This window comes from Phyllostomus discolor, chromosome 10 (assembly GCF_004126475.2).
Source record: "Phyllostomus discolor isolate MPI-MPIP mPhyDis1 chromosome 10, mPhyDis1.pri.v3, whole genome shotgun sequence".
Classification (NCBI taxonomy): domain Eukaryota; kingdom Metazoa; phylum Chordata; class Mammalia; order Chiroptera; family Phyllostomidae; genus Phyllostomus; species Phyllostomus discolor.
In genome coordinates, this window is record NC_040912.2 from 9,714,430 (window position 1) to 9,730,613 (window position 16,184).

A 16,184-nucleotide genomic window follows, 5' to 3' on the forward strand; every position below is an offset into this window, starting at 1 on the left:
TGTTATCAATTCTGTGTTCAACCATGTTTCTCACTATTACTAATTCATTTATTTGTTCTATAGTAGGGTTATTTTGATCACCCTAAGGCAGCTGTTTCCATTAACTGCCTTTTTACCTTATTCCCTTGTTTAATCAGTTTATATTATGAACTCTCATTTACTGAATTCATGCTCTTTTGAAGTCCTCTGAGAGCACAACACAACCTTAGGAATTTTGCGTCTTAGGTTAGCTCTTCTTCCCCATTGGTTTCCTCTGTTCATCCCTCCGTTCCCTCTGCTGGCTGCAGCATATTTATGTAGCTGCCAGGTCATTTTATTTAAACTTGCTTATGTTTAAGACCATTGGCCTTGTTCAGACCATTTATTTTAATAGCTATCACAGCCAGAGCAGTGCATAGCAGCCAAGCCGAGCCCTGCCTGGGAGGGAGGAGCAGCCCTGGACACAGGCTCTTGTTCCAGGGCCCGGGCTCTGCTCTGTCTTCTGATGCTTGCATCGCGTCCCGTGGCGCAGTGAATTCCAAATGCCCGGGAGACGTACCTACCACATCCTGGGGAGAAGACTCTAGGGGTTTAGGTGCTTCTCTTAATTCTTAATTAATTCTCTAAATTTTTTGTCCTGTTTCACCCATCTCTCCCCAGCAACACCCCCTCCCCCGACGTGCACCCACGAACACACACACCGGCCCCACTTGGAGGAAGGAAGGGATAAGACTACTCGTCTTGCTCAACTCTGAGGTTTCAATGAGAATTCTGGATTTTGCAAATTCCCCCAACGCGAAGCAGGATTAGGGGCTCTCTTCATTCTCGCTGGGGAATCTGGTCTTTTTCTTTGGGGACTGTTTTTTGAAGTTTAAAGCACAGTGACAAGGGCTCCTTCCCTCGGTGAATTTAAGTGGTTTTCACTCCTTAAGTTTTCATATATTTTGATAGTTCATTTTTTAGGCTTTAGGGGAGGGAAGTTCTGTGATGTGGACTTATTTATCTTATCAAACTACACAGAAATCTTTGAGAGAAGCACTTGATAAAATACTTTAAAAATAAGTTTATTGTAACTAACGAATATAAAATCTGACAGAGGTTTTCAAACATTTTTGCAAAAAAAGTAAAACCCTCCCTCGTTCCCCCTCCCACACATTACAGAATGAGAACCGGGACAGAGTCATACATGAAACACGAAACATGAAATCTTCATTCGCTGATTGGTCCGAAAAGGCTCCAACACATTATGTTCTAAGTAAAGGTCCATCAAAATGAAGAAACCAACAAACCACTCAACACTTGCTTTCTCCTGTCATCGTGATGCAGAGGGACAAGCACAGGTAACGAGGACGGCCCGCGACAGACACTCCAAGTGCACGGATCTGTGAGACCACCGACATTCGAGACAAGAATACTGTGGGTGGAATTCAACATTGATTTAAAAAAACTAACCCGAGGAAACCTATGTTACATTGTAGCCTTTGGCATCTGGCCTAACGTATTTCTTCCGTACAGAGACGTCATTTTGTTCGATCTCTTAACCAGATCAAAGCGGCCTGAACACACGTCCCGCCCGACACAGATTGTCCACAGCCAAGTTCACATGAGGTAGTTGGGCTGTTCACTGACATTCGAGGGAAGTTGTCACGACACGGGGGACTCACAGACCAAACGCACCATGAGGCTGGCTCAAGAGCCTTCTGGGAAGCAACAGAAATTACTTCTAGCTCACCCCCCTCATCATCCCTGCCTCCATGTATACCTACAAGGGACAGGCATGCAGGGGTCTGTGTGGATGAGACCAGCTTTGCGAGGGAGACCCCCATCCCAGGGTGGCATCTGTGTATAAAGCCCGGGGAGAAAGTACCGACCACACCTTAGAATACAGGTAACGGAGAGGATGTGCTTAAAACAAGCCAGATCTCTTTCTTGTGTTCTCACAAGTTGGCCGAAAGCGGGTGGTCACTCTGAAAGAGAAGTGACTCAGAGGGTAACCAGAGAATTTTGGGACGCTTGCATTGCCGAGTAGTGGTGTGTGTGCCCCTTGTCATGAAAGGCTGGACATGGACAGTGCAGGACAGAGATCAGTGTCCGCCTCAGCGGTCCAGTCGGTGACCGCATAGCAGTGCCGCGGGGCGCCCTGGGCGGCGGTGCTCGGGGACGCCACGCAGGTGGCCGCTGTGCAGCAGGACGGCTGGGGAACGGTTACAGACGGGCTGGTGCGCGGTGTGCGCATGCGGCTGTTGGAACGACCCCTAATGACCTTGTGCTAGATAAGCAGTCTTACAATCCCATCAGACAGCTAGTGGGTATTTTATGTCATTATTGTGAAACCCCTGAGTAAGCAACTGCAGGTTACCAACGGACGCCCGGAAGCAGGACCTCTCTCTTAGTACCGAGCCCTGCACGCACGTCCTAGGACGCAGGTGTACCGTGTACCGCACCCCAAAGTCCACTGGCGGGCTGTGCGGGTCACAGAGTGGCTGAGGGCTGGCGCTCTCTGGCCAGACCCGTCAGCTCAGCCAGCAGAACAATGGCTTAAAACGTACCTTACTTACAAACGCTGAATCTGAAAGTCTAGCAACGGTTGACAGTTCACCTGGAAAGGAAATGGGCCACGAGGGTGCGGGAGCTGAAGAGTTGTAAAACCTATGACTAAAGCCAGAAGCAACGACTGTAGCCGGGGATTCCGAAATGCACCATTGTGTCACCGACTCCTTGTGGGGCACAACATAATAGTTTAGTAGAAAACACACACACGCGGGGTGCCTTCAGAAAGCTTCCAAGACGTCTCACATCGTCTTCACTGCTCCTGACCCTGTGGCTCTCTCTCTCCTGTCTGGCAGGTGTTTGCCCCACGATCAGATTACATTTCCTTAATAAGCTACCCCTTCCTTCAGCTCTTGCACTCACTTCAAATTGAATAAAGAAAAATGTACTTTACTGAATGGTCCCCATCACATTTTTTTTTAAATAAAAAAACTTCCCCCAAAATATCAAAGGGAAAGCATTCACGTTTTGGACACACATGTAAACACAATGAGTAATTAAGAAAGAAGACTGCACACGTTCACAGCCTGACGAACACAGCCTTTCCGAGCCAGCCCCCGACGGGACCTGCTCGCTATTCTGAGCCCCACGTCCGGAACTCCCTGCAGAGCTGCACGCCGTCATCCCCACCCCCAGCAGAAGGGCACCCCTCCAACGCGACCTTTTTCAGCAGAATTAGCAATACGGAGTCGAGCGCGCCTTCAAAGGACGACACAGCTGCCCTCGCCGACAGGACTGGGTTCCATCATACAGACAGGGACACGCTGCCCCCCCCCCCCCCCCGCCCCGCTCTCCCCCCAGCCCCAAGCCTGGCTTCTCCTTGGGGAGGGGTGTGGATACGAGGCAGCTGTGAGCAGGAAGCACCCTGGAAGGAGTCAGCCAAATGCTGCCGACGGCATCTCCCGACACCTGGAAGTCACGTTACCTTTTCCCTCGGGATCTCCCTAACGGCTGCTCCTGGAAAGGGACCCTGAGACCTTTGAGCCAGGAGAGCAGGATGCCTGCCTCCTCTGAGCTCGCTGTCCGAGCCGGCGAGAGCCCAGGCATCCGGACACCTCGGCAGGTTGTGGAGAGTATAAGCCTTGCTATCTTCTCTCTCTGTCCCTTCTGAGACACTGACTGCAACTTAGCGCGGATCAGGACGTGGACTGAAACGGAGAAGCAAACACTGCAGATCTGGGAGGAAGCTCTGCCTGGGCCCAGCCTCCAGGTCGGGCCAACCTTACCGACTAGTACAAGGTTCAAGTTCTCGTTCTCTTTATTGAAGGGCTCCCAGAGCTGTACACATCTGAGGCAAACTTAATACGCTCCAGGGAGGAAAACACCTAACAAGACACATTGCCCCTTTCTGTAGTGTTGGAAAAAGGGTGAGGAGAACATGGAACTTATTATCAAATGATCCTAATGTGGGTTCCCAGTGATCCCAGATCATATCAACCCCTTCTTCCCCAGAAAACTGGGTCGGCTACACCGGCCACACCTACATAAATGTGAAACGGCCACGCTGAGCAGCTTTCTTTGCGTGCGTTCACAGCTTCAAGGGCAAATGAGGTATATTCCGGGGGCCACTCCCTCCCACTGAGGTGACAGGGAGCACCAGCAGGTGGCAAGAGGGTCCTGCTTCGCAATGCTCCGTTTCCTGGTTGCATCCCCTCCCAAGGACCCGAGGACGGGGTGTCTGATGTGTCTTCACTCAAGGCACAGGCAAAGGTGGGCTGTTTTTTCAAGCTGTGTCAAGGGCAGGAGCCCCTTGGGCCACCCTCATTTGCACACCAGCCAGAGAGGGAGAGCCACACCGACTACTCGTGGGAAGGGAGTGAGCACACACACCCCCCTTTGGAGATGCCAACGGGAAGTGCTAAAATACAAAATAATCAGTGTCGTTTCAGCATCGTTTTTCTCTCCAGCCTTAAAACATTTGATGTTGCTTTTCTGTGTTTTAGCCTTTTCTGAAAGTCCCTATGTGAGCAGAGTAGCTGCTCCATTAATTTGAGCTACGTTAATGCCCCTTTGTCTAAAGACGGATGGAAGGCAAAACCAGCACTGCCCCGACATCATCCCCTCTGTCTAAGGAGGGGCTCCCTTTGCCCCGGACCAGCATCCTCTGGGGCTGCTCAGGCAGCCCCCACCTGTGCTCCACAAAGGAGCTCACCTTCTACCCTGGGGAACCCCTCACGGTGGAAATGCCCTTCCGGCCACTTGGAGGAAGCGACTTCTCACAGGGGAGGCCTGTGGCCCCTCTCCCATGCCTTCTTGGTGATGTGGCCTCCTGAGACCAGGGTCACAGTCCCCGTGTCACTCTCTCCAGGCGAATGCCTACACAAGGTGGTTTTATGACAGGCTGACATCCCAACAGTCAGCTGTGGCCCGGTCCCCACGCTCGTGAAATTGACGAGCAGCGGCATTTAGCTTGCTGCGCAGGACTGGCGACTACACCACGGCGGCTCCAAGAGCGCGTGGGGAACCCCGGCGCCTGCCTGCAGCCCCGGCTGGGCGCTGCGCTGGTTCGATGAAGAAGGCTGCCGAGTTAACCTGGTCCTTCTCCTTCTCCCTTTAACTGTTTTGCATCCACAACCGCCTCTTCCTCTTTGAAAGAAAGGACACATCATTGAGTTCATGCAGAAGACTGGATATTCTGTAAACTAGAATTTAATCTCATGGTTCTTCAAGTCTCCGTGCACAAGAGTCACTTGACAAGTATTCAAGTGCAGAGTCCTGCGTCCCACCCACGTGACCTGGTTCTGCAGGTCAGGGCGAGGCCCAGGAATCTGCTTTCTGACCAAGCACTCCCTGTGCTTTCGATGCAGGTGGTCCGGACCCCACCTGCTCCTCTATTTGGAGGCTGTGTCACGGTGAGCACACAAATCCCTCACTTCTGAAATCGGGTAACAATCCCTGAAAGTCACGGCTTTGCTGTGCAGCCCCCTCGAGACATGCCTGGGAGAGCACGGGAACCGGAGTGGGCGCTGGAGGACACCCGCACCCACGGACTCACATCGCCCACGGGGCCACGCAGAAGGAGGTTCTCCAGAGAACGCCGAGGGCCGGCAGACTCGACATTTCAACGGCTTCCGCGGAGGGGCTCTGCCCCCTCCAGGTCTTCAGTCTAATTCCGAGGGGATGGAAACACTGGCTGTGAGTTGTCGTCCTTGGTACCGAATCTGCTCACCTGCAGCTGGGGTTTGGGTGGCCTGGTAAAAACCCAAAGCCCAAAACAAGAGAAAACAGTCCCAACAAATTCATTCGTCCAATCTGCTCTTAAAACTTGCCGTGCAAGTAGATACAACAGCTACGATTTGGTTTCCAGGAGGCCCTTTGAACTGAAATATATAGCACCTTGATTTTTAAACACACAGAACTCATACAAGCATCTGAAGACTTATACGTAAAAGCACTAGGCTTTGCCTCCTCCCCTCCGTGCCCCCAGGCGAGGGAGGAGAGGGCTGAGGCTGCTGCCGGGAGAGAAGTGGGGCAACAACACACGGCGACAAGCTCAGTTCCCTGAAGGCAGGCGGTGCGGCGCCGGCCCCGCGGACGTCATACCACCTCGTCACTCTCCAGTCCGTGCACCTCATACAAAGTGTCCAGGATCGCCAGCTGCTTCTCCATGGCCGGGAGGTAGAGGCTGAGGTCCCTCTGCATCCCGGCACTGAAAGCTGCTTTCTGGTGGTCGCCCTCCTTGATGCTTAACGCGGCCACAAAATCTTCATAGGACGGCGCTGCCCTCAACGCGAGCTGCAAAAGAACGGCCCGTGAGGGTGTGCAGCATGCCTCTCGCATGCTTTCCTCTTGTGCACGAGTGCATGTGCGAACACACACACACACACACACACACGCAGCTGAGAGGAGCAAAAGGAAAAAAACAGGAATGTACCCTTCGAATTCATGGACTCTAAAATTTTTTTGAAGCACCGAATCAAATAATCTTAAGGCTCGAAGAAGCATGTGTGTGCTTGGGCCATCTTGAGGATGAATAACGCCTTTAAGTCAGGGCATACAGAGAGAATGAGTCTAAGAAAAGCTCCCGTCACTCACAGTGTGATCCGGAGTACTGCCCCTGAACCGTCAGATCTACCTGTGTGCACGCGGCTACCAGAGTCCTTGTCCCCACCTGGCCAGCGTTCCAAAGCACCTCTCCTGCTGGGGCCTCACCTTCACACCCACGTTTCTTTGCGTGTCTCCTACTCCCCCCACATGATACTGTTCCCTCTGCACTCTTGATCGACTGTTTTCTACAAAAGAAGGAGCTCGTACTTGTTGCTTATGTGTGCACTGTGCTTTAATGTGTATCTGTATGGGAACCCTGCAGAGTTTCTGTCCCTGTTTTACAGATGAAGGTCATATCGCTAATGAGGGACCAGGCCCAGACCTGAGCCGGGGACCGCCTCTGTGCTTTGTCAGCTGCACCCTCACACCACATTGCTGCCCTGACAGGAGATTTCTGGGGCCTTTTAGAACAACCTTCCTTCGCAGACCACTTGTTCCCTAAGCTCGCTTAAATCGGCTGCTTCGTGTCCACTAGGTCGGCCCTGCTGAGATCTAGGGAGACTTTCAGAATCCTGAATTATCACTCTACAGTTTCTTTCTGGAGCATCCTTACTCTTTGAATCTGAAAGCCTTGAGAATCAATCCCTCCCCACCACGCACATAGTTTTTGCATCTGGAGAGGGGCTGGTAGTTACCCCGCACCGGTCCCAGCACAGGGTAGGTCAAGAAGACCTGGGCTCGACTCTCGAATCCTTCCCACGTTAGCGTGAGGGATTTAAGCAACACGCTTAACCTCCTAGAACCTCAGTTTCCTGGTCAGTGGCAGAGAACAGATACCACTTCCCTCATTCGAAGGGCTATGGGGTATGTGCTCGTGTGGCGTACTTAACCCACTGCCAGGCACGTAGTAAACACTCAGATAACGGCAGGAGAACAAGGGAGAGAGCAGAGAATGAAGAAAAGGCCATTATCCGAAGTTAGGACGTGAGAAAATCTCCCAGAGCTGAAGGAGACGAGAGTCCAGATTTAAAGACCCACCCCGATGCTCAGCATCGTGAATGCCAAAGACCAAAAGGGGAAGGTCATAAGATTTCCAAATGTGGGGATAAAGAAACGATCCTAAAAGCATCCAGAAGAGGATGAGGAACACTTTATAAAAACAGGAATTAGAATGACATTCAATTTTACAATAGTAAGAGTGGAAGATGGAGGACAATAGATGTATGCCTTCAAAATTCTGAGAAAAAGTTATTATTAACCTACAATTCTACGCCAACCAAAGCCTCAGTCTAGGGAAAAACAGGGCGGAATACAGACACGTCTGGGCACGCAGGCACTTCAGCACCCCGTGTCTTCCCCCAGGGAGCTGCTGGAGAACGGACCGGTCAGGCCGAGCACAGGACCTGGGGAATGGAATTAGGGTGAGGGGGGTTCAATGTGGAGATGCCTGTGAAGAAAATCCTGGGGCAACAGCAGCACCACGGGCCTGAGTAGCTAATTCATGCTGGGATGTGAGTTTAGGAAGTTCTGAAATGGACGTCTCCAAGAAAAAAAAACAAACGATGTGATTCCACACTCGTGAGTTCAGACTGATGGTGACTTGGGAGATCTGGCGGTGCAGGGCAAAATGTAAACCGTGGAAGAAAGAACAGCAGACGAGAGCCCCACGGAATTTCGGCTCGCCGTCACCATGGGAACTCGTGGTGGTTCACGACATTGGGGTGGCGGAGGCGGGGGAGGTGCGATGGCGAGCTCTCGGAGGTCTGAACCCTAGTCTCTAGCAGGAAGTCGATCTTTAATAACGGAAAGCGATCAAGTCACAGCGAACAACAAACATGCTCAGAGTCACGGAGGTTTCAGGAGAAAGGGCCGCAGTAGTTGAAAGTGGCAGCCTCTTTGGGTTCAGTCTGGAAGGTGGGCAGCAGAAGAGTCTTACAAACCAGCAACTTCAAAAAAATTACTGGCAATAATATCGAGAGTCTTCACGACGTTCCTGCTCTGTAACTTTGGAAACTGAGAGAGCCTCACGGTTGAACTAATAACTTCACGTACACGAGGAACTTAAAACAATGCCCAGTGCACAGTGAATGCTCAGATTCTAAGCTGTGGCTGTAATTGTTAGCATTAGACACAGCAATTGTATTTCTAGGAACCTATGACAAAATAAGAGGGTTTTTTTTAGTCAAAAATGCGTATGAACATGTGCCGTTTTACCTGTAATAACAAACTTAGAAACAGCTTAAATTTCCAACACAGAGGGTTAAGCAAATAAATTATGGTATCTCTATAGTAGGGAAATATTGTGCAATCACTAAAAGTAATGGTTTTCAATTATTTCACTGGACTCATGGCATTTAAAAAAGGTCACAACAGAATCTATTAAGTGTGGGGGGGGGAGAATACACAATTATATTACAAGCTACACATCAAAAAAATTTACATGTATATACAAAGTATACAGAGTGAAGATAACTGTGTATATAATATAAACATGTAGATAGATATAAAATAAATACTTGTAGGTAGCTATATACTTAGATAATATAAAATTAAATGAAATATTTAAATATATAAAATATACAAAAAGCTAAGAAGGTAACATGCAAACATGTTAATAATGGCTATTATGGAATGAAGAGAATATGGACAATTTTAATTTTTCCCCCTTCTATTCTTCTATAATTTCTACAAGGTACCACGCTCTGTCTACATTCCCCCACATGGGGAAAATGCCATGAAGACTCATGCTCAGGATACATCTTCTGCTACAGCTGCATTTGTGTTGACAACATCTCTTGGGTCATTCATACTTCAGGATGTAACTTCACCTTCATACTAAAAGGTAACACACTCATGTTTCCTGCACACGGGGCAACTCGATGTTCTTCTGCTTTTTCACCTCAGCGAGTGGCGTGGCTGTCAGACCCCGGCAAGCCGTCGCAGCGTTTACTCCGGGAGGTGATGCTGTAGCAGCATCTGCTCGCTAGTGACTCACCAGCCGTCTGGGTCATTCTGTCTCCACTGCGGAGGCTGTGACTCGGGGAATGGGCACAGGTGTTTGCAGACTACCTTTGGGTTTGGACCTGGGCTCTGCCATGGCCTCACTGTGGGACTTTGGGACTGGGATTAGCAGTTCTGAATTTATGAAACAGTGGGAGGTAATCCTGAGGATTACCTGAAATAATAAGCGTGAAGTGCCTGGCACAATGCCCAGCACACAACAGGCATCCAAGAGCTCACGGTGGCTATTACTGTGACCCCTGGACATGCTCAGAAGATAAGTGGGGGCAGTTTGTAGCTGCCAGTGGTCTGGCTCCTATTTATCTCCATGCTTTCAGGAAGAATTTCATTTTCACTGAAGTTTGGTTTCTTCCACTGTAAATTCATCCCACTTTCTTTACCTGCCTCCTAATAAATCATGATCTAACAGTTCCGAAAGTAGGCAAATGATGTCTCCTATCTTTTTCATCAGTAAAAAGCACCACCTGCAGGGCTATTTTTATCCCCCCATCTTCCAAAGGACACTGCTGCTCTATGAGGTTTCCTAGCATCCCCCCACCCGAGCCTCCTCCTGGCTGCATCGGACGGAGACCGACCTCTTCCGGGCGGGGAGCCACAGCATGCTGGCTTCTGCGGACAGGCAGGGGCCGGCTGCTCCTGCTGCTGCACACGGCAGGCTAAGGGCTCTGCCGGGGGGGGGGGGGGGGGGGTCTGTTTCCCGGGTGTGTGCTCATCCTAGGCTGACGTGCTGGGAAGGAAGCAGTGGTGTGCACAGCAGCAGAACACGTGAATACAAACACCTTCACGATGAAAATAATTGGGTAATAGGAGAGTTCTGGCCCTAGCTGCTGACATACCCCATTCAGCTAGGATTCAATGAAATTCAACTAAGGGGGAAAAAATCAGAACTTGAGAATGGACAAAACCGAACGCAACGGGCAGCAGGGGGGCTATGAGCCTGCGGGCACCGCCGGCTCCCTCCCCGCGGTGGTGAGCGCTGGGCGGCTCCTGCCCCCGTAACAGGTGTGGAGTGGGGTTCAGAATGGGGTGTAGCCTAAGAACCCCCAGCCCCCAGGAATATAGGAAACCCCTCTGACCAACCCCGCTAGGGCACTGGGGAAGCTTATCACGCCTGCCCAAGAAGCAGGAAGCCCCATGGGACATGGGAGCTCAGGGTGAATATCTAAACTAAGGGCAGGGCCAGTGGCTCCTTGGCCATGCAGGTTGGAAGGGTGTAGAAGGACCCCTGCCGCCCGCCATGAGGAGGTGCCACGTGGTTTTGGACCAAGAGCTGGAGAGCAGGGCTGCACGGCTGATGGAGCTGGGACTGCGGGACCTGTCCAGCCACGCCCGGGTTAATGGGGACGGGGCGGGGGGTGGGGGGGAAGGTGCCTCAGGTGCTGAGCTGTGATCAGCCATGTTAAGCTTCGGACTTCTTCTTCCCTTAAGAGACAGTGTCTGGTTGGCAAATTCTGAAACCAGCTTGATTTAGCAAAAGGGAGGCAGGACTGCGTGTGTGTGCACAGGTGTTTAAAAGGCAGTGGGGTTTAATAGCGAAATTCTGCCATTATTCTAAACTGGTAAACCTTTGAAATAAATGATTCCTTTCCTTTCTACCAAACTCTGAGAACCACAGCTCTTTTCGGCGGCGGGCAACAGAACCCAGCGGTTCTGTCACGCTGCCTCTGCACTGACACTCCGCACCGCCTCATCGCTTGCAAGGCGACCACTTTGGAGGCAAACCTCCGCAGGTCCCTGGAACCGGATGGGGCAAAGCAGACTCTGTAACAGTCTTTTCTGCTCTAGACACGTTTTGTCGCCAACATTTCCACGCAACAGAGACCGATGGACTGAAATAAGCAATGCGTTTTCTTACTCGGGAAAACAAAGCACACAAAGACACCACACACACAAAACAAACAAAACCAGCTCTGCTGTGACCCCCAGGATGTCAGGAGGCCGAAGGGTTACTTACTGCAAAAACCCCTCGGACGACCCAGCCGTGGTGCTGCCGCAAGGTCTTTCCGTAGGCGTTATCTTGAAAAGGAAGAAAAGGCCTGTGAGCGACAATTTCATCAGAATTTTTTTTTAAGATTTATTTATTTATTTTCAGAACAGGAAGGGAGGGAGAAAGAGAGAGAGAGAGAGAGAGGGAGAGAAACATCAATGTGCGGCTGCTGGGGGCTGTGGCCTGCAACCCAAGAATGTGCCCTGACTGGGAATCGAACCTGCGATGCTTTGGTTTGCAGCCCGAGCTCAATCCACTGAGCTACGCCAGCCAGAATTTCATCAGAGTTTGACGTGCTGGTTGTACCTGGTCCTTTCTAATGTACACAGGAGCATGGTTCTGCTGGTGTTAGGAGCTGATCAAAGACGTCTACTTATGAGATCACGTGCACCAAAAGCCTTGAGTAGTACAAGCAGCAGCACCATTGAATGAATGCTTAGATTTATCACAGGATATAAGGATATTTAAAATGATAACGTGGGTGGGGAGTGGTTCCGGGGTGCAGCCAGGTTTGGAGGACCTTTGCTGCCCCATGAAGGATGCTCAACCTTCCTCCCCTAAGGCACGGTGGCAGTTTTATAAAAAATATCATTTACTGCTTTTTTCTGATTTCACAAGTAATGCACGCTCATTGTTAAACATATGGAAAACACGAAAAGGGGGAACTAAAGAAACCTGTGTAGCCGTGCCTCTCGGAGGTAACCACCGTGGGCATTCTGGGGTGGACCCTCCCCTAGACTTTTGCCTACACAGAGAGTTTATTTTCTCTGGCTAACAGTCACGACCAGTCTCATTTGGGGTCATGGTACAGAAGTCAAAGGTGAGACTCCCAGTCTTTACAGTGCACTGTAAACGTGGCCCCCTGGTCCCTGAGCCTTCAGCTCCTAGCCGCCCCTGTCCAGACAAACCTCCTGTTTACGAGGGCTCTGGACCCAGGGCTGTGCCAGCCTCAGAGACTTCGTACCTTCCCTGCACTTGGCCATGTAAGTCAACCGTTCAAAAAAGCCCAGAAATCTTTCTCCACATCCCCCAGCAGGGCAGCCGGAAAGCGAGGGTGCCGGGAGTCTAAACAACGTGGGCGGGGAGCCTGGCCCACGGAGGAGGGCGTGTCTGTAGAGCAGCGGGGTCCGAGTGCCCCCCTCCTGGCCCTCCTGGGTGGCCGCTATTCCTCGTCGTGTCTGCGCCCCGCCAGAGGAGAGTCCCCCAGGGAAAACCGTGGGCCGGGGGGCCTAACAGGAGAAGACGGTGACGGAGAACTTGGGCTGGGATCTGACTTGGGCCCAGCAACACCACTGCTACAATTTAACACCAACAAATAAAATGAAAGTCATCAAAAAAAAATTTGCTCAGAGTCCTTAGCTGACGTCTAGGGCTGCAAATACCCCTGCCACACGGGGCTGCGTTAAAATAAGATGAGGTCTAAGCCTGACCTATTTTGGCTACCCAGAGATTAGATAATGAAATACATTAATCTTCACGGTAATACCCATTCATTATCATAGTGCGTGTTCTATAATCTGCGAGTATTTTTGGCATCTGAGAGACATAAATGATACCCTTCTCCAGTCCTTTGAGGTGTGTCACTTCCTCAGAGACCGAGTCAAAGTTCCTGAGCAGGACGCCTTGAGCATCAGTCCCCGTGCCCAATTCTCTTCCTTCACAAGCGACGGGACAGAAAGCCCAGAGAGACAGGGACTCGCCCAAGGTCACAAAGCTGAGTGTGATGAGAACTCGGGCCATTCTTGTCACATTGAACTGTTCTGCCAAAAACTAATGTTTATCCTTTGCATTACAAAACAAAATCATGAAAATGAAAAAATGTGCCTTTCCCAGCCATTTCCTGAAAGAATTGGGACTTTATACTGTTTACGGAAACAATACGAATGGGATTTCTTTGCAAGGAACCTGAAAACTCACTATGAGGTATTCAGAGATTATGAGAACAACCTTCCCGTTACTGCTGGTGGACCACCATTCCGTCCAGAAACTGAATAAACGAGATAGTGTTTCTCTATCATAAATCCATCATTGGTGAGAATTTGTCAAGTTACTTGGGGTTATAGTGAAGACAAAGAAGACATGCAAGTCCAAGTCTGAAGAGAGAGCTGAGGAGGTGGGCACCAGCGCCGGGAGAGGCAGACTCGCCCCTCCACCGAGCTCGGGAACCAGCGGTGACCGCCGCCCGGGCTGAGCAGGGGCGCCAGGCCTGAGCAGGGGCGCCAGGCCAGGCGGTCGGCAGGGAGGAGCCGGGAGCCGAGGTCGGGTCGACAGTAAATGAGCAGGGAACAAACATGAAACATCGTACGGAGTGAGAAAGGAAGAATGTGTACAGTGTGACACCATGCATATGAGTTTAAAATATACCCCGAAACACTAGGTACCGTTTATGGACACAGAAACACGGAGTGAAAGTATAAACACGTGCGTTATATCATGACAAGCAGCAAATTCCGGATGAAGACCTTCTCTGGAAAAGGAGAGGAGCCGTGAGCCCAAGGGGGTGGCACACGGGGCTGTACTGAACTGCTTACATATTCGGTGAAGTGGTGGATATTTGTTGAGTGTCTGGAAGTCTTAAAAAATACCGAGCTGCTGGGAAAACCCCCTCTGAAGTCTTCACAGTGAGTAAGCTTCCGGCAGAATGAATTGTCCAGAGAAAAGTCAGCTCCGCCAGCAGGGGGCAGAGGTGAGACAAGTGCCCAAGCGCCTTGGCTGACTTCGGGCACCGTCAGGAGGGGACGTGGCGCTGAAGCGGGCTGCGAGGGGTTTCGGAGCGAGCGCAGCTTGGTTCACGTTCCAGTGTTTTCAGGATAACTAGTCTCGTTATAATTTGACACTGAGTATCCCCAAGTACAAGTTCGGGCTTTCTCACGTAGCTCTCCTGGTCTGTGAAAGCCTTTCATATCACACACATAACGGAGCACGCTAGAGCTCTTGGTGGGGTTAATATGTACCCGACATTTATGGGGCCATTCCGAGGGGAGGGATGCGCCAATACGCTGTCCCGGGCTGGGGGCACAGTGCAGAGCACGTAACATTTAGTACAATGGAGCATGAAATGCCAGAGCAACTTGCCTTCCTTCCTCCTACGAGGATGCTCTCCGCCAGCTCTTTGATATGGCATCTGCGGGCGGAGGGGCTCAGCTCCAGGCTGGACCATTAAGCACATCCACCTTGTGGAGCCAACTCTTTCTGAGAACGACTTCCAGAGAATGTCACAGGACACTGGGAGTTCGCAGCAGCTCTTGACGTAAGACCACCCCCAAAGCCCTCTCGTCATCATTATGGGGAAGCCACGTGATGACTCAAGTGCAAAGGGCACCAGGATAAAGCCCAAGGCTTCTCTGCAGACGCCGGGGACTCACTCCAGGCCGCAGAGCTGCAGACCAGCGACTGTCCGGGGGCTTTCTGGGGAGAGAGCGGGTGCCAGGGCTTCTGTTACGTCACTCGGGGCTTTTACACATCATCTCCCAGTTTCGAGGCCATGAAAGCCACACACGTTTTAGGAACATTCACCTCAAAACCTTTCTCAAGCGGAGTCTTCAAATTTGGGAGTGCCATTCAATAACTAAAGGTTTATCGTTCACGTATTCCTGTCCTGCTGTTGTAGGTTGGGAATAATTTTCGGTCCTCGGAGAGCCAGCTCATCACCGTGAAAGGAAGGCAGAACCGACTGATGCTGAGGGTACCCCAGGGAGTGTCCGCGTCCCGGCTCTGCAGGAGCGGGCCCCACACCTCAGCAGGGACAGAATTGCCCCCGCGAGTTGTTAACACAGAGATGGCTGGGCTCTGCCGGACTCCCCGAGTCGGCAGGAGTCGACTGGGGCTGGGAAGTCGGCATGCCTGCTAAGTTCCCAGGTGATACAGATGCTGCTGTCTCCTGACCACTGTGAGAACCACCGATCTAGATCTGAGAGCCAAGGGCGCCGCCGGCCCTCTCCACACCTTGGTTTCCTGGCCACAAAGGGGAGTATTGGGACGAGTGAATGAAGTGTTTATCGGGAACCTGCTGTCATGCCTGCAGCGCACGCTCTCTACGCGGTAGCTGTTATTACAGTAACGCAAATCTAATGTTAGAATTTAAAAACAAGCCCTGGCTGGCGGAGCTCAGTGGATTAAGCGCAGGCTGCAAACCAAAGCATCGCAGGTTCGATTCCCAGTCAGGGCACATGCCTGGGTTGCAGGCCACAGCCCCCAGCAACCGTACATTGATGTTTCTCTCTCTCTCTTTCTCCTTCCCTTCCCTCTCTAAAAAAAAATAAATAAAATCTTTAAAAACTATATTAAAAAAAGAATTTAAAAACATACAGGCTGAGTTGCCTATACATGGCATATAAACTGACACACACTTTCTTTCACTCACATACCCAAACTCCCCCGTTTTGGGTAAGATATCAGTACCACTTGCAAAGGCTGTGATTTTGAACTGAGAAAAGAGGAGCTGCGCACACAGCAGGAATATGCATCGAGGAGCCCGTGGGCTGTAAACAGTTAACGTGGAGACATTCTCATAAAACTGTATGTGTTTGCAGACTGCTCCTGTGTGTGCTTGGGGGGGAGGGCGGGTTGGCTGGGGAAACCGCTCTCCGCATTAACCAGCAGCAGGAAACTGGGGTTCCCCACAAGGAAGATAAGATTTAAGTCACGAAAACCTCTGAAA

General features: G+C 51.0%; 1 protein-coding gene across 1 annotated transcript in view; it reads right to left on the bottom strand.

The window, feature by feature from the left end:
- Positions 1 to 1,027: 1,027 nt before the first annotated feature.
- PLEKHA8 (pleckstrin homology domain containing A8) overlaps positions 1,028 to 16,184 on the bottom strand; it is a 53,840-nt gene continuing 38,683 nt past the window's right edge. The window contains exons 13-14 of the mRNA XM_028525684.2: positions 11,492 to 11,553; positions 1,028 to 6,264 (exon numbers count right to left, since the gene is read on the bottom strand). Of these exons, the coding sequence (XP_028381485.1) occupies positions 6,067 to 6,264; positions 11,492 to 11,553 (260 nt within the window). The 3' untranslated portion in view covers positions 1,028 to 6,066. The remainder of the gene's footprint in view (positions 6,265 to 11,491; positions 11,554 to 16,184) is intronic.